The sequence below is a fragment of the Lissotriton vulgaris genome, chromosome 2_2 (assembly GCF_964263255.1).
Source record: "Lissotriton vulgaris chromosome 2_2, aLisVul1.2, whole genome shotgun sequence".
NCBI lineage: Eukaryota > Metazoa > Chordata > Amphibia > Caudata > Salamandridae > Lissotriton > Lissotriton vulgaris.
In genome coordinates, this window is record NC_141688.1 from 98,140,013 (window position 1) to 98,165,573 (window position 25,561).

A 25,561-nucleotide genomic window follows, 5' to 3' on the forward strand; every position below is an offset into this window, starting at 1 on the left:
TGTCATTATTTACCACAAGAAGCTTTTCCCTTATGCTGCAGATGTTGTAACTTTCTAGAAGCCGTCTGTTAGTTAGTGCATAGGCCTTGGTTTTTGATGATGATTCGTAAGAAGAACATAGAACGTGAACAATGTAGCTTCTCAAGGTCTAACACTAAAGACTATTGTACAAGTGTGAGTAGGAGTTTACTAGAATCCTATTGGATAATACAGGAGATGAAAAGACATTTGTTGCCATTCAGAATATTGTGTGTTTATATCAGTGTTTACATAAGTGTTTGTTCTTAGAAGAGAGAGGACCTATCTCTGATGAGGACTTGTCTGAGGATTTTTCTTTGAGACCTGTTCCTTTTAAATGTCTTTCATTCGCACTGGTAGGGGACTCATCTTTGAGTTTCTCTAAATATCTATTTTTGGGAGATTTCTTAGCTTACTTCATTGATGTCTGATGATGTATAGCTGAGAATACTTTCCAGCTTAATATGCAGAGGCTTTATGCTTAAGCATCGAGTCTCTTATTAGTGCTCCTTATTGAGTATCTTACTCCATATTATTCCAATGTTTTAATTCTTAGACATTTCTCTTTATTGACTGGGCTAAAAGTAACAAACTATTTTTCATGTTATTGGATTGATGTAGACCTTTGCTCCTTTTGATTTATCCTCATTGAGGAACAAAGGTCCATACAACCAGTGGCGGGGTTATTTAATGATTATATCTGAAAACTAAGGTATTGAAAGCCCCACTCCTTCAAGACAAAAGTACTTTGATAACCGTTTGACAAGTTTAGGACATGGATGCATGAGACCATTAGATGGAAAGCTGTCTCAAACAGAAAGAACTGTCCAAACTTTGCTGAGTAGCTAGTATGCCACCCAGTCTATGCATTGCTCATCCCTCGCGGGACGGTAGGGAGACTGATTCCCATTCTACTTCTCTGGGTAGTTCCATTTATCCAGCCTTAATTTACTCCTCAGTTCCCTCACTTATAGTAAGGGACAAGCAGTCATCAATCTAGATCAGAGGGATGTGCTTAATAGAAAAGTAGAAAACACAACTCCCAGCCAACATTCACGATATTTGAAGAACAGCGACAATATAATACTGGTCGCTTTAGGCCACTGTGTGTGGATTTTGAGTCACTCCACCATTTTCCTACTACCTTCCATTACCATTACAACAAATACACCTTTTCTGATCCACATAAAGCTTAGCACCACCTCACACATACATGTGCATGATGACTGGGGCGCAGTTGAAGACAGAAGATCATGATTCTAAGCACATTCCTGCTCCAGTCACAAAGTATCATTAAGAAATACCCAGCGGTGAAAAGTTGTGTGCAGCAACTGGTGAATTCGGAGAAAGTACCTCAGTTCAATTTAGACTCTTATTACTCATGCTACAAAGCATTTGTACTTAAACGTCTATAGCACTTCTCTTCTCTGTCCTCTCCACTAATGCTCACCTGAAACTGATCGATATACATTTAAACACATGTTTCTGAATGATACATTATAAGATATGTCAGTATTTTAGTAAAACGTAATCACATATGCTAACCCACCAGATTAATTGTATAAGTAATCAAGTGCTCAGACATAGCAGTGAATCAGCAGGTTACGGTAGGCTTTTATTAAACACTAGCCTATGGTTTAAAGGCACACAATTATAGTACAGTGAGTCAGCAAAGCCTGCTATAACTGGAGCCAATTATATTAATAATCTTCAGAAAGAGCAATCTTCATTTGATTTTCTTTTGTATCGCCACATATTCAATCCAGCATTGCTTCTTGTGGACGCCACCGGCAATGCTTTTCTTCAAGCACAAATGGTGCTTCTCTCGCATCTGAATTAGGAGGGCACAGGGTGCCGTGGACGGTATGTCATTGCCAATAGTCACAAAGTGGTGCTCGCTGCACAACTGCATGAAATTACTTGTACAACAAAGAACCAAGTCTCAGAGTACACACTAGGCCTCATTTATGAAAAATGACGCATCGCTGTGTGAAAGCAGGGATGCGTTACTTCTCAGTGCGCACTCCTTGCGACATTCCTGATGCGTCATATTTAATGTATGATGCATCATGTCGCGAAGAGTTACAGATATGTCAGTATTTCTGATGTATCTGTACGCGCAAAAGTGACGCATCGCTGGAGTGTGTCACAAAAGTGAAGCAACTCCAGCAATGCGTCCTTTCTTATGGGGAAAGCCCCATGTGAAAGGGCCTGCGTCAGTCTTACGCCTGCTGTGAGGCAGGCGCAAGATTTTGACGCAACGGTGTCCTAAAAGTGACGCAGTGAAATCTCGTAGATTTCACTGCGTCACTTCTACGACCCTTCCTTGCGTCAATACGCCCCCCTTGCATACATTATACCTGGCGCAGGTATAAAGTGGCGCAGGGGTTTACAAAGTGATGCATCTACCTAGATGCGTCACTTTGTAAATATGGCGCAACAAGGTGCATTTTTACGCCATTGGTGCGTCACAAAAAGTGACGCACCAGCGGCGTAAAAGTGACGCACAGCCTCATAAATCAGGCCCACTGTCCCTAAACATAACGAATTCTCCCCCTCTGTGCATGAAGTTTTATAAAAAACAGAACCGGACCACTTAGATTTCCTAATAGAGTTTCAAACATTTTTGATAGAATAAATATTATTAAGATACAATTTACAGACTGAAAAAAAGCATTGGCATATGCCACTCAGCAAAGGAGGCCCTTGTTATCATTGCATGAATCTCTTCCGCTGCAAATCTGGTATACAACTCTTAGAAAAAAGTAACATTTTTACTTGAAGGTACACACCAAAGGAAATACCATAGAAAACAAAACAGACAACATTTCCAACAATGGTGTCTCGTACACCGTGAAGCTCAACCCAACCAACACATAATACCTATTCAATTTCCAATAACAACATACAAGAAACATTATAAACTATACTCTATGACATGAACCTTGAGGGATTCCAACTTTTCACCTAATGCTGAGTCACTTAGAATTACCAGGGACACCCTGCCTCACCCTCAAGGAACACATTTCTTCCAGAAAGTGACTTCAGAAATGCTGTTCAGTCCCTCATAATCTTGCACCTGGATGGTGGTAATGCCCGATTCCATGGCCTCCCAGACTCCACACTGGTACCCCTTAGGGGCATTCTACATATCACAGCATGTCTAATCCATGGCCTGAGGAAATATGATCACAGCATTCCCATCCTGATGGAACTACACTGGCTTTCCATGCCAGCCTGCACCATATTCAAAACCAGCTGCATCTTTTACAAAACGATCATGATCAGCAACCACAATTACCTTGCAGACTTGTCTGTCTGGTTGTTCTCAGTCGGCCCAAAGCCAGAAAACCATCAGACTGTGGAATAATGTCTGTAAAAAACAAAAACAAAAGACAGCAGGCCTTTTTCATGTATGCACCCAGGATCTCTGGAAAAATATCCCCATATCCATCAGGACCATTCCAGCACTCCTCCAACTTAAGAAAGAGGTGAACACTCACCTCTTTCAAGAACACAATATCACAATTCATTAACGGTCCATGACCCAGCTACCTTTCCTGTTACTCATTTACTTTATGCTTGTCTTTGACCATGTGCAGCACTCCACTGCAGTTTGTCTAGGTTCCCTCTATCAAAATACCATAAACATACATATGTACATACATCTTCATTATACGGTGATGATGATAGTGATGTATTTATAAAGCGCACAATACCCTAAGATGTCTAGGTGCTAGACGTGAAGCAGACAGATTCAGCTCAAATAGATTAGGTGTTATGGCCAAACAGCCAAGTTTTTAGACCCTTTCTAAATTTTAGCTGCTCCATCTCTTTTTTGAGTGATGTTGGTTAAGGAGTTCCACAGTTTGATTGTTATATTGTTGAAGCTCCTACCACTCCACCTGGACCCATTCTCGGGGCGACAAGATTCCCAAGCTCAGCTGATCTGAGGGATCTTGCTGGGATGTAGGGTTTAAATGATTAGCCCGTTGCATTGGCCCTAGATTGTTCAGTGATTTGAATGCAATGCAGAGAGATTTGAACTGGATCCGTTCTGGTATCGACAGCCAGTGGAGATGAACTAGGGCTTTGGTCACAGAGGTAAATTTAGAGATTCCTTAAAGTACTCTTGCTGCAGCATTTTGAACAGTCTGTCATTTCTGGATACTGTGTTTATAAGCGCTGGTAAACACAGCATTGCAGTAGTAAAGCATTGATAATGTCAGTACAGATACCACGGTTTTCCTTAACGTCAATATATGTCAATAACCACGTCTTTGAACACCTGCTAAATAAGCCCATGCCTCGAGTCATATCTTCTTTTAAATATCAAATTCTCATACATAGATACAAATACCCTCCCCAGAGTCAAGTTACCACTAAAGGTTTTCCCTGGAATTTTCAACACATGTGTTTTAGTCACTATTAAACTCTGTGGAAAATCACAGGCTTGCGCAGGAGGAGCCGAAGAAGATTGCTAACATTCTAAAGGAAAATCATGTGTAGAGATATTTTCAGGGTCATCATTCGCCACAAATTTACGTTAATCAAAAAACATATGACTCAATATGGCCTCACCTCTGTCACGGTCATCCTTGTCGGGGTCTGCATATACTTAGATAGACATGTACATAAACTATAGCCACATGTAATAATGGTCTTGACACTGGCGTGCTGCAGGAGGAGCATCTTATGGGTAATAGAGAGAAAGTTCTGGTCAATTTTCGGAGCACATGTGTAAATGATAATTTATGATCTTCACTAGAAAGAGGCCTCATTACTGTCTGTGCCGCTGTGCACTACATTTCAATCTGGTGCGAAGAAATAGTGGCGATTCCCCACTTTCCACAAATCTGACCTTGAGTGTCTCTAAGTTTGTGATAACATTTCCTTATGTGATTAGCACTGGGTCTCCATACAAGGAAGAAATGGTCCAGAAGTTGCTATTATCTACGCAAGGTGACAGTCAAAGGTTGAAGAAAGTATAGGATGTACCCAATGCTTTCAAGTTACTAGATAGCATGGGACGCATGTCTAGGACCTATAGTCAAACAGAATAGACCAGCCCAAGCTGAATTCACAGAAGTCAACCATAGAGGGCATATGAACCGTCAAGGTCCTAACCCCTTCGATGCTGATGACGAGCTCAGCTCGTCATCACCCACGGGTGGCGTGTGCTGATGACGAGCTGAGCTCGTCATGTATCGCGGTAATTTTAAAATTGCCGCACAGCACAAAAATCGCCACAGCAGCGATGCGGCTAAAGTGAGAGCCTTAGGAACTTCCTGTTCCGCCATGCAAAACAAAAACTCACTGGTCCCTCACAAAAGAAAGCAGCAAGCCTGACAGCGCTATAATGGGTGAAACAGAAGTCCTCACTACCTATCCCACAACAGAGCCAAGATGCTTAAAAAATGGAGCCTGCTGTGACAGATTACGCATGAAGTATCACAATAGTGCTAGAGATGCCAAGCAATTGGTGCACACTGCACTTTAGCAAAAGCATAATAGAACAAAATAGAAGACAGTCCTATGGACTTTGACTGTGCAGTATTAACTGTGGGGCTGATGCTGGTGTTAATAAGGGGGTACATTTGCACTCTTCATCTTGTCGGAGTGTTGTCAGTAGTACGTTGTTTGGGGTGCTGCTATCACAGTTATCATGACTAACGGTTTCTCTTTTAGTGTAGCGTGAACAGGCTATTGGATGTTCTTAACCTGATAGTAAACAATGTCATTCCATGCAGTGAAACATCATGACATTATACAAGAAGGCGCCCCCGATGGGTTGCTATGATGTGTTACATTGGTACTTGGGTGGATGGTAGGGGACATTTCTATCTCTTGTTTCCTTGTCTGAAGGCAGTGAGCATTCCTTGCAGGGATGATCTGAAGAGCGATACATATATAGGTCATAAGAATCTTTTCTGTGTGATCTCTACTACAAATGACTAGGTTCAACTGGAAATGAGATACCTGTAGCTTTCCAAGAATTCCCGCAGCTGCTTTCTTTTCATCTTAGCATGAAAGTCTGCACATCTGTTTGAACAGTGCTTCCAGGAATTGAACTAATGTTCGTTTATGAGAGGTTATAACAGAAAGACGCTGATGGTTTAGGTGACTGCACATATGGGGGCAAATAAGAACTCACCTTTCCTCATCATTTTTAATGGTGGATGATGGCTTATTTGGACTAAATACCAAGAAGAGGTACATTCTAAATAGAAGATGAAAAAGTCATAATATTTCACACTATTTTACAATATAGCACCACAACCTGAATGAAAATTCTGGCTAAATAAAAGTATGAATTTTGGACAACAATGTTCACATCAAATTAAGCTAGGCTGGTGGTAAAAATAATTTGTTTTACTTACTATCTTACAGAATTTACAATGACAACTGGAGATCTATTTAAGGTAAACCAGCCAGGTCATTTAGACCCAGGCAGTCCCTGGTCTGTCAGGGGGAGAAGACGGTAGTCTGCGGCACCTTGGCGGAGGACCATCCGCCATATGTAGAAATCCCCACCTGCCTGGGAGGGGTCTCATTGTTATGCAGATATCCAGCTCCGCAGCGACTGTTCTGCAAACTGTTTTATTTAGAGAAAACATTCTGCCGAAGTGGGACATTGTTTATTCTAAACAATAAGCAAATGACCGCGATGCACATAAAGTTTTGTCTCTGTTCGTGGGTACCATTCTGGATTTTTACTGTCTGTGTCCACCAGGGATTCTGTTGCAGACGCTTATAGGGAAACTCAGGGACATTCATCCTGCCTCCAATATGGGGATAACGTCACTGAGACCTGGTGGCCCCTGGTGGACAGGCTACCATGCACTGTGAAGCTGGAATTTCCCTTGACTTTAGATGCCGTGGAGGAACCACGAGTGTGGTGGGCAGGAGCATCGGTGCTTTACAGCGGTTCTCCCACTCCATCAGACTGTAAATAAAGCCCTAGGTTGAAGGCTAAAGGTTAAAATTATTCTTGTTTGGAATTTCTACACCCTGAATGTCACTTTTAGGGTTTCTAAAAGAAATTCATTTGGGCAAATTCAGGCAAGAGTAGGGATTGACAGGCGGATTGTGAACGTTTTACACAAAAGCATCTTTATGCTCAATGCTCAAACAATTTAAGATGTTTTTCTAGAAGCGCAAAACAATTTGCATACAAAAAGCGAGTTCATCTTGCTTTTTTTGGCAAAGTACAAAATTGCATTCCTATAAAGAGGGGTGTGGCATGGAGTCAGATGCATAGGCACCGAGCTCTGGCGCCTATGGCCAACGATGGCAGCAATCCTGGTTCCCCGGGGCCCTCTGATGGGGTGAGAAGGAGGTAGGGATGGGGTGATTTACCCAGACACCGGGATGTCATTAAGAAGCAGCATCTGTGGATGCGGAAGCTGCAGCAGCCCGCATGGGTTAGACCACGGCATTCCAAAATGGCGCCGGCCGTAGGACACAGCTCCCTTAATGCTGGAGGCATTGGTTAGCCTACTAGAGGAGCCTTGCAGAGTGTGGAAGACCATACAGAGGGTCTAGGAGGGGCCTGGAGGTGACAGGAGGAGGACCCTGCCTGGTACACATGGGGCCTAGAGAAGATTGCTGCCAGACTGCTGGGTGGCACCCTTGCCCACACTGGTGCAGAGAGGGGCTGAGCTTGGACCCAGAAGTAACCCAGCAGCTACATGATTGGGGGTCCCCATTGACCTGTCATGGGGTCCAGAAGGGAGCTTGGCTGGCTGTAGTGATGCTTATCTTCTTGAGAGCTGTGGGCTTGTGCTGTAGAAGGTGATATTAGAATGTTAGCATGTCATGTAGTATGATTCTTAGAGTGTTTGCCAGACCTGTATTCTACTTCGAGCTGGCAGCACCTTTAATACTTACTGCTTCACCTTATCTGCAATAAACCATTAAATCAACTCACAGCTGTGTTGGAGTTACTACAGATTTGGCGACGAGGGAAACTCTATATACTATTTGAAAGTCCACGTTTACAACTTGACTGGACTCGACTCATCTCGACTTCTTTTGGACCGAACAATTTCAATTTATGCTTGGAAATTAAACTATCAACTTTCTTTTCTCATTGAAAGTCATTTGCGGTGAGAACTTATTTTTTTAATTTTTCTAACTTTGTTTGTATCCTGTGCTATCTGTACCTTTTGCATTCTTCAAATCTTTCCGTTTGCCCAACTGCTCCGGCGCTACCGCATCATCGCTGATTTCAAAAGATGCGACATCTTCGTGAGGATTACTCTCTGTCATTCGAATCCTTCTTTGTTTGTCCGCGTCACGTCAGCTTTGGGATTTCGAAGTGCATCCTGGGTACGACCCGACGTAAGGTCACGTCGGCGGCCATTTTGGATAACGCTGTTTGTCCAATTTCACCGCGTTTACATCGCGAATCGATGTGGAGATTTGGGACAGTCTCTTATGGTATTTAACAAGACGATTATTTTTTTCTAGTATTTACTTATTTGTTTATTCTAAATTCGTTATAATAAAGGTGCTGCCTGCAATTATTTCAAGAACCTCAAACTACTTCTCTATTATTAACACTGACATAGTGTAAAGTACTTTTATTTTTCCTTCATTATGCCTGACACTAATGATAGTTAACAACAAGGGGTGGTGATGGACAGAATTTCTGAATTAAGCAGAATACTCTCACCCAGTCAAGAGATCAGGGCTAGATCCAACACCGTTTTTTAGCTCACTGCACCATCCCAGCTCAGAACCTGGCTATATGCAAATTAGTCTGTTCCTGTCCCAGTGCATGATGGGAATAGGGCAAACCAAACTACCAAGCCAATTCTTACACTGGGAAGGAAACAAGCTTCCGGGGACTGGTTTCTGGCATTTCAGCCATCGTCCGCCCGGCTTGCTTGAATCCTGATGGTGCAATGAGCAAGGGACTCACATCTGAGTATACCCTTCCACGCTTATGGTGGACAAAATATTTAACAACAAGGGGTGGTGATGGACAGAGTTTCTGAATTAAGCAGAATACCCTCACCCAGTCAAGAGATCAGGGCTAGATCCAACACCGTTTTTTAGCTCACTGCACCATCCCAGCTCAGAACCTGGCTATATGCAAATTAGTCTGTTCCTGTCCGAGTGCATGATGGGAACAGGGCAAACCAAACTACCAAGCCAATTCTTACACTGGGAAGGAAACAAGCTTCCGGGGACCGGTTTCTGGCATTTCAGCCATCGTCGGCCCGGCTTGCTTGAATCCTGATGGTGCAATGAGCAAGGGACTCACATCTGAGTATACCCTTCCACGCTTATGGTGGACAAAATATTTAACAACAAGGGGTGGTGATGGACAGAGTTTCTGAATTAAGCAGAATACTCTCACCCAGTCAAGAGATCAGGGCTAGATCCAACTCCGTTTTTTAGCTCACTGCACCATCCCAGCTCAGAACCTGGCTATATGCAAATTAGTCTGTTCCTGTCCCAGTGCATGATGGGAACAGGGCAAACCAAACTAACAAGCCAATTCTTACGCGGGGAAGGAAACAAGCTTCCGGGGACCGGTTTCTGGCATTTCAGCCATGGTCGGCCCGGCTTGCCATTGACACTAATGATAGCACAGCAAGTGGAGAAAGACCTGTACATGGGTTGAATTTAAATGCACCCAGAGAATTTTTGGTTATTCCTGGTGATCCTCCTGTGGCATGGCTAGATTGGAAGGAATATTTCCTGAATTACGTGGCCAATCTTGAGGATGTTAGTGGTTCATTTTCACCGGAAAGGAAGAAAAGAATTTTATTATTAGGTCTTGGTCCTGAAGGATTAAGAATCTATCATCAACTGGACAAACTAGATAGATCTGCTGGAGATGTGGATGTTTTTAATGCAGCACTTTTGGATATGGATGATTATTTTTCTCCTTGTGTCTGTATTGCTGTCACCAGACATTCTTTCTTCCAGCGCAAGCAAGAAAAAAGTGAATCAGTTGAAGACTATGTTTCCGCATTGAGGAAATTAGCTGTGAAATGCGAATTCGCCCAACTTCATGACGATCTCATTCGTGATCAAATCGTAATGTACACTAAAACTAAAACCATACAAAACAAGTTGTGGGTTGAAGGTGATGGAACATTAAAAGAGATCATTGCCATGGTTAAAAAGGCAGAACTTTCTGAACGTTGTGCTAAGGCGTCTCATTCTAATGACAAAAAAGAAGTTGAAGTAGTCAATAAAATTTCTGAGGGCAAAAGTTTTGTTAAAAATAACAAAGACTTCAGGTCAGGAAATATGAAAAAAGAAACCTTTGATTCAAGAAAAACTTCTGAACTTGTTTGTTACAGATGTGGGAGTCATTCTCATGTGGCTCATTATTCTAAGTGCCCAGCTAAAAATACAAAATGTTTAGTTTGTGGTGTTATGGGGCATTTTGCGAAGGTTTGTAGAAATAAATGTACAAGAACTACAAAAGCAAAATTGCCTGTATTCAAGAAACAGAACATGATGTTAGATCGTCATCTGGTGATGAGGTTTTACAAGTACAGAACATAGTTAAAAAAAAAGTTGTTTTGAATATTTCCGATATTGATTCAAGCAAACCTTTCTGTCAAGTCTCTTTAGGGGGAATTCTTACGCAGCTTGCTGCAGATTCTGGATCACCCTATACCATTGTTAATAAGCATGTATGGGAAGAACAATGTATTAGCCAGATTGGAAATTGGTTAGAACCCTCTGATATTTCACCGGAGAGCTACACTGGCAACACAATTGATATTTTAGGTTTTAGAGTTTTAATTTTTAGATTCAAAGGAAGACATGCTACTTGCAAATTATATGTCTCTAAGGATGGACCATCTGTTCTTGGTTGGAGGGATCAGAGGAGTCTAGATATAATTCTTGATCCTAACAGTAAAGAACAGGTTTTGGTTTCTTGTACCAGTGAAGACACTAAGAATGGGTAATGGATGAATTTCCATCTGTATTTTCAGGAAGCATTGGTAAACTGAAAGTTTTTACACACCAAATCAGGTTAAAAGACAGTGCAGTCCCTAAAATTCATAAAGCTAGGAATATTCCTATTATCATTAGAGATGAAGTCAAATCAGAATTGGATAAATTGCTCAACTCCAATATTATTGAAACGGTAGAAGCTGCAGAATGGGTTTCTCCGTTGGTCGTCGCACGCAAGGCCAACGGAAAGGCCCGTCTGTGTGTGGATTTGAGATATTTGAACAGCCAAATTTTGGGTTGATCAATATCCACTTCCACGTATAGATGAAATGCTGTCACTCACCAAAGATGCCAAAGTGTTTTCCACTTTAGACCTATCTGCAGCCTATCATCAGGTGGTTCTTGACCCTGATAGTAGACATTTAACTTCATTTTGCACTCCGTTTGGCTGTTTTAGGTTTAAACGAATACCTTTCGGCTTAGCATCAGCCGTCGCAGTTTTTCAAAGGTTAATGTCTAATTTATTTGGACACATCAAAGGAGTGATTTTCTTCCAGGACGATATTTTGATCATGGGGAAGGATAAAGCTCACCATGACAGTCTCCTCAGGAAAGTGTTAAAAATTCTAGCAGATAATGGGTTAGTAGGTGAACTTAGCAAGTGTAAATTCTCTGAAAAGTCAGTTACGTATCTGGGACATGAAATCTGTGATGGTGGTATTAAACCAAAAGCAAAATTAGTGCAGGCTATTGTTAATTCTCCAGAACCTAAGTCTAAGGATGAGCTCAGATCATTTTTAGGGTTAGCTGAGTTTTACAAAAAATTTGTCTACCAATTTTCACAGAAAACATTTGATATGCGTGTGTTGATGAAGAACAAGTCACCTTTTCTGTGGAATGATAATTGTAAGAATGCATTTAAAGAAATTAAGTCTGCAATAATCAATGCACCTATGTTACAAGGATTTGATCCCTCTGCAAAAACTTATCTTACCACCGATGCTAACGGGATTGGTTTGGGTTGTGTGCTGTCACAAGTTTCTGAGCAAGGCAATGAAGTTGTCATAGCGTTCGCTTCTTGTTCTTTATCGCCTTGTGAAGAAAAATATTCTGTTATCGAGCGTGAAACATTGGCTGTTGTGTGGTCAATGGAACATTTTCGCAAATTTATATGGGGTAAACAATTCATTTTACGCTCTGATCACAAACCCTTAACCAAACTTCTTACCACTGAAGGTTTGAGCAGAGCTTCAGCCAGGATTGCAAGGCTGTCAATGAGGCTTCAGGATTATATGTATACCATAGAATATGTGCCTGGAGCGAAGAATGTTGTGGCTGATTTTTTAAGTAGGCTGCCTTTACCCATGAAGGAAATTGATCAAAATTCGTGGAATGATTATTGTGTTGCAGGAGTGTTTTCTAGTTCTCAAGGTTTATCAAAAGAAGAGTGGGAATGTGAATCTATTAAAGATATAATTCTTGAAGCAATTAAGACCAAAATTAACCAAGGTTGGGTTGCTCAGTCTAAGGCCGATGTCCAATATAAACCATTTTGGGAAGTCAAAGATGAGCTTAGTGTTGATGGTGTTTTTTTGTGCCGTGGTGAGAAACTTGTTCCACCTTTAGGAGTGCGTCAAAAGATTATATCTCTAGGACATGAGGGACATCCTGGTATATCCAGAACTAAAAAGAATGTAAAAGCTTTGTATTGGTGGCCTGGGATTGATTTGGAGATTGAGAGGTTAGTTCGTGATTGTGTTCATTGTGAGTGTTCTGACAAAAGTCAAAAGACACTCATTCCCCCAATGTCATCTCTTAATTGTCCTAAATTACCCTGGGAGGGGTTAGCTTTAGACATTATGGGGCCAATGACGTGGCAAAATGATTCTGTCAAGTATATTCTTGTTTTAGTTGACTTATTCTCAAGGTGGATTGAATTGAAAATTGTTGATAGAGTAAATACCGACACAGTTATAACATTTCTGGATGAATGTTTTATCAGGGAAGGTTTACCAGCTTCTATATTGACTGACTACGGTGTTCAGTTCAAGTCCGATGCTATGAGAGTTTTTATGGAGTCTACAGGTATCAACCAAAGATTTTCAGCGGTATTTCATCCTCAAGGTAATTCTGTAGTTGAGAGAGTTAACAGAGTCATTAAGGGAGCATTGCAACTTGCCAATAAGAATTGGAAAGATTGGTACAATGAATTGGATAAAATGTTGTGGTCTTACAGAATTACAGTACATGACACTTGTGGTGAAAGTCCCTTTGGTTTGATGAGAGGCAGGTTTCCTTATTCCAAGTTGAATCCTGTGTGGATGGGCAGAAGTAGGAATTATAATTGGAATGCTGAGAAGGTTATTGATAACATTTGCAAAACTCAAAACAAGAGTAAATCTTACTATGATAAAAAACATGGAACTAAAGAGACTCATGTTGTTGTAGGTCAATTAGTTAGAGTCAAGTTGACAAAGAAGGTTGGTAAATTGCAGCCACGTTTTTCGGATCCAAAAACCATAACTAAAGTTATGCGTAATACTGTGATGTTAGATGATGGATCTATTCATCATATGAGTAAGATTGCGTTAGCCAGGTTGTCTGATCCTTTAAAAATAAAGAAGGAGGATGTGGGTGATGTTGGTGAATTTTGGTGGTTGTCTCCAGTTGTGTTGTCAGACACAAGTTGTCCTGTTTCCATCAAGGGTGTTGGTCATAACAGTATGGCTATTCAGCCAATTGTTCCACAAGTTGATTCTGAGGTCACAGCTGGTTCGTCTGAATCATTACTTCTATCTCCTCTATCTTCTCTTCCACACATTCCTTCAAATTCGTGTGCTGACTTTTCACAGGTTTCCAGTGATTCCTCTGTTGATAAGGAGTTGCAATTCCAAATTTCCACCAAGAGTGGAAGGAAGATTGTTTCTCCTAAATTCTTAGATGATTATGTTGGTAAATAACTGTTTCTCTGTTGGGGCAAGTGTTTCTTTTCATTCTTTTATTTTCTTGTTTATTTTGTATATTTAAGGAGGGGGATGTGTAGTGATACTTATCTTCTTTAGAGCTGTGGGCTTGTGCTGTAGAATGTGATATTAGAATGTTAGCATGTCATGTAGTATGATTCTTAGAGTGTTTGCCAGACCTGTATTCTACTTCGAGCTGGCAGCACCTTTAATACTTACTGCTTCAACTTATCTGCAATAAACCATTAAATCAACTCACAGCTGTGTTGGAGTTACTACACTCGCCCACAGAAGGACACCGTGCCTGGGTGTACTGCGGAGACTTTGAGCCATAGACGTAGCACTGGGGCTCCTGAACTAAATGGAGGAGTGTCACATAGGGGAGGGTGCCCCTTCTCTGTTGGGGACAGAAAAAGCCTGCAGGAGGAGGCCTGAGCTGGTGCAGATTGGAGTTGGGTGGTATAAGCCAGAAGATGCAGAGGTGCACTCAACAGCGACTAGAACAGGAAGGTACGAAAGTGCTGAGGGCACTTGGAGTGCTCGTGCCAGAGAGGGAAGGTGGCAGACCTTGTATGGAGCCGGTGATGTTTTGGGCCTGGTCAGTGAGCACCAAGGCAATGGGTTGCTGGCGTTTTGGCGGGTGCCAGAGCAGGGGTTGGTATGGAGCCCTGGTTGAGCTGTAGCCTCTGAGCTCTTGGTGGCGGCCCTGAATCCCCCCCAACTTTTTCTCTTGAGGTTCTAGGGGAGCACTGGAGCCATGGATTTCTTTTTGGACCTCAGGCATGCACATAGAAGCAATAGTCAGAACAAAGCCATACAGGCAGCCACCCCTGTGGAAGCTCTACTGGGAGTGAGTACAATTTCGGCATACTATGGGAGTCTAAAGACCCGGGACTGGAGGCCCACTTTGAAGCAATAATAGCAGTTAACAAGGACACAAGATACTGTGGCTCAGAACATGGGTCTCCTACTGACAGATCACAAGAAGTAGGCCAAAAAGATTTCGGAGGCGGAGTCCACGATGAGCCGGCTTAAGCCGTGTAGGCGTAAAATAATGCTCATCAGCACAAAATGAAGCAAGAAGTGACAACCGTGCCAGGGAAACTTTACGTGGAGGGAAGCTACCATCGTAACAGCATCAGGGTGGTCAGGGTAACGGAAACTGAGGAATGCCCAAGTATTGAACTGAGTCTGGAACTGTGGCTGGAAGAGTGTCGGCCGTAGTCCTGGTAGGGCCAAATCTTGAAGTGGAACCCTCACACAGAGTTCTTGGCTGCCCGTCCACTCCTGGGGCGCCGCTACTGGTGATTGTAGTCGTGCAGCAGAGATATAACAGGTAGCGTGGGCACATGGTTTGTGGTTCCTGCAGGGTGAGAGTGTGAACAAATATCTGGATACTACCACCGTGGTCCACTCTGAATCCACTATTAACTGTTTGATGTAGTCACTGTTAGATGTAAATGTTTTGTCTCACATTTTCTTGCAGTAATTTTCATTGCCGGTGGAAATGATTATGTTACAGAGCCACTTTTTCACTTACGCACACCTTAGTGTGTGTGTGTACCGGATACCTGCTTAGCATCCGGCAGGTCCTGGTAGCACTGGTACTAAAGAAAGCCAATTGACACTGGCTTGTTTGGCTGAAACATGTAGACCCTTCACTTCTTTGGGATGTGCAAAATTATTTTTTCTCCTACAAGTCCACCCTTGATTTTTAAAATGGAGGAACTCCATAATAAAAATATTCTTCTGTAATTTGCCTTAGTGTCCTGGAGTTAATTTTGAAGTTCACTCCCACTTTATTCACATACCCACCCAACAAAATCCTGCTCCACTGTACTCAGGAATCGAAGCACGCCTAGGAGGCACTCGGCTCCCTAGGTGCGACCCAAAGATGAAGCATGCCACCAACTAGGTTAGTGGGTGAGGGTTCTTTTAAAAACCCAATGGGTATTCCTTAAGGGATACAAATTCCGTAACCTGTAGGATCCTGGTCTTTGGAGATTCAATTTAGGTTGTTCTTTTTGTTTGTTAATAGTTCTTTGAGGAGACGGATGAGCCCTCTTGTTCCGTCCTCTCTCTTTTTTGTTTAGAACGGTTTTATATTGCGCAAACACCACTCAAAGGTAGTGAAGCGCTTTACATTAGCACCATTTACTTTGTTTGTGCAGTATTCTTAGTGCCAACAACACTCAAAGGTATTGGAACACTTTACACTAACCACAGGACACATTCATTTTTTTTTACTGTTTTTTTTATTAGTAATAAAGTTCCAATCATCACAGATGTAGACTGCAGACAGTTCGATCTTAGAACCTCAGGTACAGATTACTGAACATAGTTATACATTCATTCCATCAAGTCCAGTGCAAGATGTTTCCCCTTAGCCATTTCCAATTCGACAGTAGGAGATATAAATAGGTTTCCACGATAAGCATTCTACCCACTCCACTTCCTATCCCATTTCTTGGGGCATCCTCTGAGTTTGAATACTTCTTTTTCTGCTACCTTACATTTATCCAGCTCAGCCGCCCATACATTTATTGAAGGCTGCCCTGCCACCCCCCACATTGTAATGGCTCTCTTCACCGACACATAACCCAAAGTAACAAGTTGTTGGTCCACTTCAGTAAGGCCGGATGGTTCTCAAATGTTGAGGAGCCCCAAGGATGGAGTGAGCCTGAACTGTTTGCATAGTGCGTCTTGCAGGTATGTGCTAGCCCCTTCCCATAGGTGACGCCGGAATGGGCAATTCCAGATAGTATGGTAAAAGGTTGTATCTTGGTGACACCCCCTCAGACAATATGCGCCTGATGCATCCCAATTTTAGCTATTGTAAACCCGGTAAAGTAAGTTCTATGCTGAACTTTCAATTGAATCAGCCGGAAGCTAAGTGAAATGGCTGCATCCCTCGGTGACATTAGCGCTGTTTGCCAATCGTTGTTGTCAATGTCATCAATGTTGGCTTGCCACCGGCTACGGAGAGCTAGGAAAGGGTCAGATAGGTTATTACACAGCTTGGTGTACGTTAGGGAAATGGCTTTGTCAGGGAGTGATTCAGAGAGTAGTTGTTCCTCAAGAGTAGAGGATTCCGGGAGGTTACCCATGTCTGGAAAAGCTGTCATTAGGGCATGAAGAATCTGCAGGTATTTCTCCTGCAGTTCCGGGAACGATAGGACTCATCCCTTTTTCACGAGGTGACCTATATTGGAGAGTCCAATCGTGTCCCATTTGTCAAACCCTTGTTGTTGGCACAAGAGTCCCAACTTCTGTGTGTACCACAACGGAGTTGACTGTGTCAGTACATCAGTCCAGCCCAAGCGCTTGGGGGCCTGGTGCCAGATTCGCACTGTGCATGCCGGGACACATTCATTTTTGTAGGCACAGGGAGGTTAGCGAATTTCGACCGTTACCGACCGGTATTAGGCTTTTCAGATGTAGGTGGCATGATTGTAGGATTCTGTATTTTACCGAATCGGTAACTTAAGGAATCAGTAAATTACCGAATTCTTAACATACCGGTTCAGTAAATTACCGAATCTGTAATGTAGGGAGCACTCAAATGAGTGCTATTCCCATTTTAGGATTCATTATTTACCACCAACTTTGAGTTGGTGGTAAATATCGAAAACCCTAAAAGAAGCAATTTTTTTCAATTTAAAACAGTAATATGTGGCAGACATACATACCCTTAGGGCATGTATGTGTGCCATATGTGCACCCATGCACTATTGAGGGGTGCAACAGGGTGTCAAAGTGACATCCTGCTCCCCTTTAATGTGTTCCCCCTTTTACCGAATCAGTATTTACCGATTCAGTAATTCCCATTCATTCCTATGGGCCTCCAGGCCCATAGGAATGAATGCTTATGGCCCTTAGTGATTTGCCCAGAATCAAGGATGTTAATCCTATGCTGAAACTCAAACCAGGTTTCCCAGCCTCATAGTCGGCAGCTGTTTCCCTTATGCCACATACTCTCCCATGACAATGTCGCATCCTCTCCCTAGCCTCGGTCCCAGTTCCAACTATTTGTGATTATGGACAAATCACTGAATCTCCCTGTGGCTGCACCCATTTGCTGTTGGTTGCCCCTCAATTCTCCACCCGGATCTGTTTGCCCTGCTGGACTTCATTGCGCAGATCCCCTCCTCCCCCAAATCTGCTTTTCAAATTTTTTTTTGCAGTTTCATACATTGCCAACACCACCAGAAGGTATTGGAGTGCTTTACCTTAGTACCACTTACTTTTGATGAGGACACTGTAAACGTAGGCAAATTACTTAATCTCTCTGTGGCAGCCCACATTTGCTGTTGGCTGCCCGTCATACTCCTGCCAGACACTGCTTGCCCACGCTGAACTCCTGTTCCACATGTCCCCTCTTTCCCCAGATCCTCTACTGCCCAACTCTGCTTTTCTTTTTTTTGTTCCGTTTTAATATCACTAACACCACCGAAGGTAATGGAACACTTTACATAAGGACTAGCCACTTTTTTGTGTGCAGTTTTATATGGTGCCAAACACCACACAAAGGTATTGGGGTACTTTACATTAGCACCAGTTCCAGATTTTGTGATTGTAAATCACTTACAGCCTTATTCATGAAGCCGAAATCGGCTCGCAAAGGGCCATATTCTGAGAATCTGGCCCTTTGCGAGTGCGATTTTTGCATTTGGGATTCATCATCCCAAATGCAAAAATCGCTAATTGCGATCTCGCAATTTTGCGAGGAACTACATTTAAGGAATCTCTATTTGAGATTCCTTAAATGCAATACATCATCCAATTTTGTTTTGCGAATTCGCAATTTCTGGCCGCAATTTACCGCGAGGTCAGACCTCGTGGTAAATTGCGAAAACTCAGAAAAATGCTTTTAAATGCATTTTTCTGAGTTGCATGTTACACACACACATGTCCTTTGGACATGTGTGTGTGCAACACCTGTGTAAAATTTCCTTTGAGGGGTGCTACAGGGTGTCCTTTGGACACCCCTGGCACCCTTCAAATCGCTATCTTATTTGCGATTAGCTAATTGCTAATCGCAAATAAGGAATACTCCCCATTCATTCCTATGGGCCTTTTGGCCCATAGGAATGAATGGCGAGTTATTCCTTATTTGCGATTAGCAATTTGCTAATCGCAAATAAGGATTATGTAGGAATCGCATTTCTTTATGCAATTTCTACATGAATCCCGTTTTGCGAGTCCTTAATAGCGATTCGCTATGAATCGCTATTAGGGGCTCGCAAAACGGGAGAATGATGAATCAGGCTGTTAATCTCCCATAGGCTGCTCGCATTTGATGTTGGTTGCCAGGTCACCTCCCGCCCATTGCTGCTTGCCCCGCTAAACTCTGTTGCACAGATCCCTCCTCCACTGACTCTGTTTTTCCATTTTGTTTGTATCCAGTTTTGTGTAGCACCAACACCACTCGAAGATATTTGAGTGCTTTACATTAGCACCAGTTACTTTCAAACATGCTGAACAGTAGATGTACTGCTAGACAACATGGCTAAAAGACATTCACATTCACGTTGACAAGACGAATACCCTGGGCATTGTGTAGCTTTCTAATTCACTAATCGGGCTACTTTTATTTTGGTGCCTGGACCAGTCCGACCCTGGACAAGATGGCATGTTGATATCTGATTACATTTCTTTCAGTACACGGGCCTAGTAATGAGCTGCACTATCACGGAGCATGATGATAATTTATTACTGTGAAGCTAATGATTGCATTTGCCTGTGCAGGCAGGTTATAGACAGCTGTACATATGTATTTAATTGAGAAAACATTTGGAACCATAGCCACACATATTATAATGTTTTATTGAAGGTGAACAATAAAGAGCAGACATTATAGGCATGCTCTAGGTTAGTTAATCACTGTCAGCTTTGTGGTGCCCTTCAGGCTGCCAATGAATTATGTACTACTCATCTGTAGGATGTTAAGTTAGATATTGATTAATATTGCCTTGTAAAATGTGCATTAGAATAATCAAGGAATTCGCATTGCCAGAAAGTACAGGTATAATTTTATCATGTATTGTATGAGGGTATGACCCAGGAGTGTAATTACTCCATCTTAAATTTCCTACCACTCAAGTATTGCTGTGTTATTGCTACACTGATCTATTTGCTGATCAGTCGAGAACAAGTTGACTGCGTTAATTTGTAAACAGAGCAGCCATCTTAACTTCTAAATTCAGTGCTTTTGTTGCACTGGATAAAATTATACCCGATTTACAACAGTAAACTCGTGTTTGCCTCCCACTCTAAACGTTAGATCCAATTACTGATACATTAATTAAGTAATCATTTTTAATGTTGTTGTGTTTTATTTGTGAATACAGTCCATAAGCCTTTACAGTCTTTCTCTCTATAATTCAGATCTCCAGCATCCGTCGTTAGCCTAATGCCTGGCCATTACAGTGAATCTAGCATAAGTAGGCCCCATTTGGCATATGTGAGTATTTTAGACAATATGATAGCCCCATTCATCCATTGATATATCGCATTTTTTCAGTGGCATAATGTGGACACTCTAGAGATTGTGGTGGATTTGGAGTAGTAACATGCTCCACCAATGGCATATTGCAGGCATTCTAGGCTTTATGGTAAATCAGGGCTGGGGGGGGGGGGGGGGGGGGGGGGGGCCTTTGTAATATTTTGTTATGTTGCTACATTTCTAAAGGGTGCTGTTATCCATAGCTGTGCTTGTCTTGAGTAAGTGCTCAAAGGCAAGCAAGTCACAAAAAATCTAAAAAAGCACAAACCTTCATTATTTAAGGAAGAGCAAAGACTTCAACCCTTTCTTAGAAGACAAACTATTAGTTTCTTCTGTAATGTTAGTTTCTTCTGAAAGACTTAACCCTTTAAGTGCTGCCGTCGGCCAACGGTCGTCGCGAGCACTACCTTGCCAGTGCTGCACACGTCCGTTGGCCGACGGGGCCGCACCGGTTATTCGAACGTTCAGCACTTGGCGCTGAACGTTCGACGCTCCTAAGGTGTTAAGGGTATTTTTTTGCGTAATATTAGTTGCTCTGCACCAATGTTCACATGTGTATACTAACATAGAGCTATAGCGATTGAAACAAAATCATTACGATGTATTTATGTGTCTTTTTCTAGCTTTGGCTAGCTAGGCCTCGACCAGACCTCAACGACATTTTGCTTAAAATGGATGCTGCATCATGATGTACATTTTGTGTTTGTGTTTCTTGTTAGTGTATGCAGAAATTCATGAGTTGTTTATTTTTGTATGACATATTGTTCTTGAAGAACCTGCTAAGAGAAGCTTTAGCAACGTGTCAAGGTTCTTCCAGCTAACGCACTGTAATTCCATTTGTTCTCAATGTTTCGGTGTTGATTATATAACCACCGCCGAGGCCAGAAGGGGGTGCACCAGTATTCATGTGCTGGACTAATACTAGGGTGATAGGGTATGTGATGTTTAAATTGAGAGAATCTGATTTGTTATAGCAATGATTGCACAGTGCTGACTTTACAGTTTCAATAATTTTCTATTCTACAAAACTGTATATATACCTTTGAATTTGGGATTATCCGTAGAATTTTCTTGAGCTTCTAGGGGTACTGTCCTATTTCTTACCGAGTTTGCAGCACATTTTAGACTAAATCTGATTTCACCCTTACGTACTACTCTATCACTGAGAGACTTCATGGCAAATTATTTCTACCTATATTATAGAGATTGTTGCTACTTTTGCATTCTCATATTTCTGCATTGCAGATTAACTTTTAAAAAATCTTCATGGTTACCCTTAAATATAATCTCAAACCCCCTTTTTGAGTCAGTCCTTTCTTATTGACTGTATTTAGAAATGCTGTTTTGAATCTTGTCTCTGGGGACACATTGCCCAATAGGCCTCGAGGTTAACAACATCCCGATTCACCCAATATTGGGTGCTCCACTGTCATACAGATTTTTAAGGGGTATAGCACTTCCACATAAACAAAGACAGGGCGTTCTGTTCCCTTGCTCTAGAGACAGTGAAAGACTGACTACTTGCTTTAGACTTTTTGAAACAGGAAATGATGGCTGTCTGAGCAAATGGGGAGTGTATAATGGCTATCCTATTTCAGGCATTATTTTACCAATGGTGCCATTGGCCCCAATGGCTTCTGATGGGCAATGGAGACATCTCTTTGGTGACTAATAATAGCAAATGTCAATAGTCATATGCGAGTACTTGATCAAAAAGACAGGCTCGCAGCTGGGGCGGGGGTCAAAATGTAGGCTTATTAAATATAATTATAACTACATTCTAATCGCTGTTGCTGATGAGATTATTGGAGTGGTATAACCTAGTGTTCGCTCTAAAGTCTGCACCTGTGAAATCTGTATACCCCAAGATATTGCTCTTGGGATCTATTCAACTTTGTTTTTCTCACCTGTCTCCTTCGAGTGAAGTTGCACTTAAAATATGAGAATGAAAATCTACTTGGAAGAGACAGAATGCACATATGAAAGAATAAGTAAGATAAAAAGTGCAAGACACCATTTTATAAAAGAGTTTCCTACCAGAAACCTTTTTACAAGAGAATTCTTCCATGTTTTTTGCAGACTTTTTATCATGTAAGTCAAGTTTTCTAACCTTATTTTTTATTTTTTATTTGCAAGGTTCATCAATTTTGTGAGGGTTCCAATGTTTTAAAGAATACGCCACGAAGTTACAGAGGGAAAGGAATTTATTTTACAATTTTAGAATATCATAATATGTCATGATTATTCAGTAGAAACATGATAACTGTATTTTAATTGCTTCTGTTGTTGTTTTTTTCTTTTTGTAATTTTAACAATCTCTGTTTCCTGCAGCTGTTATCCCTCTGACCGACTCAGAACACAAATTGCTGCCTTTGCACTTTGCCGTTGACCCTGGAAGTGATTGGGAGTGGGGGAAAGATGATAACGATAACACACGATTGGCCAGGTAAATGTCTGAATTTTAATTAACCAAAAAAATAAAAGAGGTAGGTAGTTTCAAGTTCCAAAGGCAACATTACCATAGCACTTACCATAAACCCAGTTAACAGTTAAAAGCACCAACATATTTTTGATCTTTAATTTATTTTTATTTATCTGCCTGATCCGTTGTTTATCGTTATTACCTTTATTAATATTATCTCAGATGCTCCTGAATCCATCGTAAGAGTGAGCGTAATTGTTTGTTAAGCTACTTTGGGGTTTTGTGTCATGCCAGCAGACCTATGTAGATAATGCCCCGGTTACTTACCAGTAATCTTCATTACTCTGAGTCCTGGTCTTTCTTGATGCATCCTGAGTCCTGCCCTCTCACCCTGGGCATGGTAGTTGATAATTTCCAGTTTGGTGTGTTATACTTCTTTCATTTGAGTGCTATATTACAAGTTGTGAATCATTAGTTCCTTGCATCCCGTGGTGGTGCCTAGGTAATGGTGCCATCTTGATGAAACGTTTTTGCTTCAGCTAGGCAATTGGTACTGTCAGAGAGGAGAGGCGTCTCAAGCGTAAAGATTGCATCAAGGAAGATGGACGAGGAGGTAATGTATTAGGATTAGGAAAAGGCCAATAGGAGAATAATCTATACTCTATACTACTATTATAAAGAGAGAACTGTGTCCTTTGAGCCAGGTAAACTCGAAAAGTACACAACCAATGCAACACCCAATACAGCGTTGGAAGGGGGGGGGTCCTGTAGATGGAAATAGGCTATAAAATAAATAAAAATAAACATTATTAAAAAAATAAACAATAAAAAAAAAGTAGTCCCTAAGAAGTAGCACCGGCTGTGTGAGCAAACAACGTGGATGTGCGTGCTGACATCATCTAACGTGGGGAGGAGCGGCAGACAGCAGCGGTGAAGTCGGGTTGAGATAGATGAAGCGCGGGGAGGAGCGGAACGTGTGCAGCTGACTGAAGCAATGGGAGGAGGCGGAACGAGGCCAGCTGTCCTCACTGTTACATGATTTTTTAAATTAAACATTACTTTACAGTTAGAAAAGTGGCTATGAATCTCAGCAATTTGTGCTGCTGTATCTCGTGGTGGTGGAAGCAATTTGTCTCGTAACTATACTCTTATTAGATAGATCAGAACATTGTACAGTCTAGTTAATATAATTAGCGTACTTAAAAAATACTCTTCAAAGTATAACGTAATTTGCAAACTCAGCTTGAATTACCGTGTACTGCTTTGTAGTTACAAAACACTTCAAGCATATAAAAGGCATACTTTTCCTCTGTGGGTTTACAGCTTCATCTTGAGAAAAATCACATTGTTTAAAAAAAACGAAATCTTAGAGTGCTCCTGGAAAGCAAAGCCAGCCACTGCCTTTGAATAGTACTCTAAATCGTAAACTTTTGCACGTGCAAACATTTACATACAGGTAATGAATTTTCACATATGCAAAAAGGTAGCAAAAATGTACCTTCCCATGCTAGCTTTTTTCTCTTTATCTTTGTGTAGCTACATATGGTGTGTCTTTTCCTTTTTGTGCCCTGGATATGGTTTTACGCCAGCCATTGCCAGAACGTAAATATCTCGTGCAGGGTGCGAATGGTTGTGAAAAATTCTATGAATACCCACAAAATCAATGATATGTCAGTAGTCAGAAGCTTTCTGTGGCATCGATGACCTGGAATGCCCACACCGTCTCATGAGAGAAGATTTACCCGTGTGGATAATTACACTAACGTGGTTTAATTTATTTTAAATGTGAGTAAATCGCTTTACAGGCATAAATGCAGGTTTTGTGCACTCCAAGTTTCTATTTGATGCCAATTGCGCACCTAAATCGAATTTAGGTAAACATGCCTTTGTGCATTGTGCCCACTAAATTTTGTTCATGCAGATTAGAGCTGTTAATAATATTATGGATATTCTAATCATGAAAGGAGTTTCAGAAACTAATATAAAATGAGTCTGGCAAGGATGGACATGGGGATACCTCAGGACTTGGGTGGTTGGAGGCATCATGTCGCAGCAGAAACTGATCCCACTGAGACACTACTTCAACCATTGCATGCCTTACTTGATATGTCTCTGTACTACGGTGGTAAAAGGGACCGAGGTGGAGTAATGAATAAGTATCCAACAGACCTTCGGAACTTAGCTCAGCGGGTAGTAAAAGTGCTCTCACCCTATAGTTTTGTAAGTAGCTGAACACACAATGTTACCTGCTTTGTTTCCACAGCTTAATCCTGTCTCTGGAGGCCAAGTTGAACCTTCTGCACAGCTACATGAATGTAACATGGATACGCATCCCCTCGGAAACACGGGTAATACTCCATTCATACACCATGCCATTTATTGTGTACTGTTTACACAGTTCTGTTGCTTCAGACACCGTGTTATATGCTGCATATTTGTTCTGAGGCACCTATAGACTAATCTGGGCACTTTAGTTTAACACCATCTAAATGCTCGATTACATAATGTGATGGTGCATTCTTCTCCCGGAATTCACCAACACCCCTCCATCACCTGCTGTGTGCAGGACACCAAAAGCTGACTGGCTGCCCTTTTAGCTTCTGGTAAGCCTGGTTGTAAGTTGTTCAGAAGGTGATTCGCCTCTACAAAGTCAGAAATCAATTTTCTGGTGGATTGTTCAACCAGTGTAGTATGGAGTGATAGGGCCCGATTCACAGACCTAAC

General features: G+C 41.7%; 1 protein-coding gene across 1 annotated transcript in view; it reads left to right on the forward strand.

The window, feature by feature from the left end:
• The window catches only part of OTUD7A (OTU deubiquitinase 7A), a 1,253,807-nt gene that overhangs the window by 1,206,839 nt on the left and 21,407 nt on the right, over positions 1-25,561 (forward strand). Inside the window, exons 13-14 of the mRNA XM_086959365.1 lie at positions 22,747-22,861; positions 25,101-25,185. Coding sequence (XP_086815491.1) covers positions 22,747-22,861; positions 25,101-25,185 — 200 coding nt within the window. The remainder of the gene's footprint in view (positions 1-22,746; positions 22,862-25,100; positions 25,186-25,561) is intronic.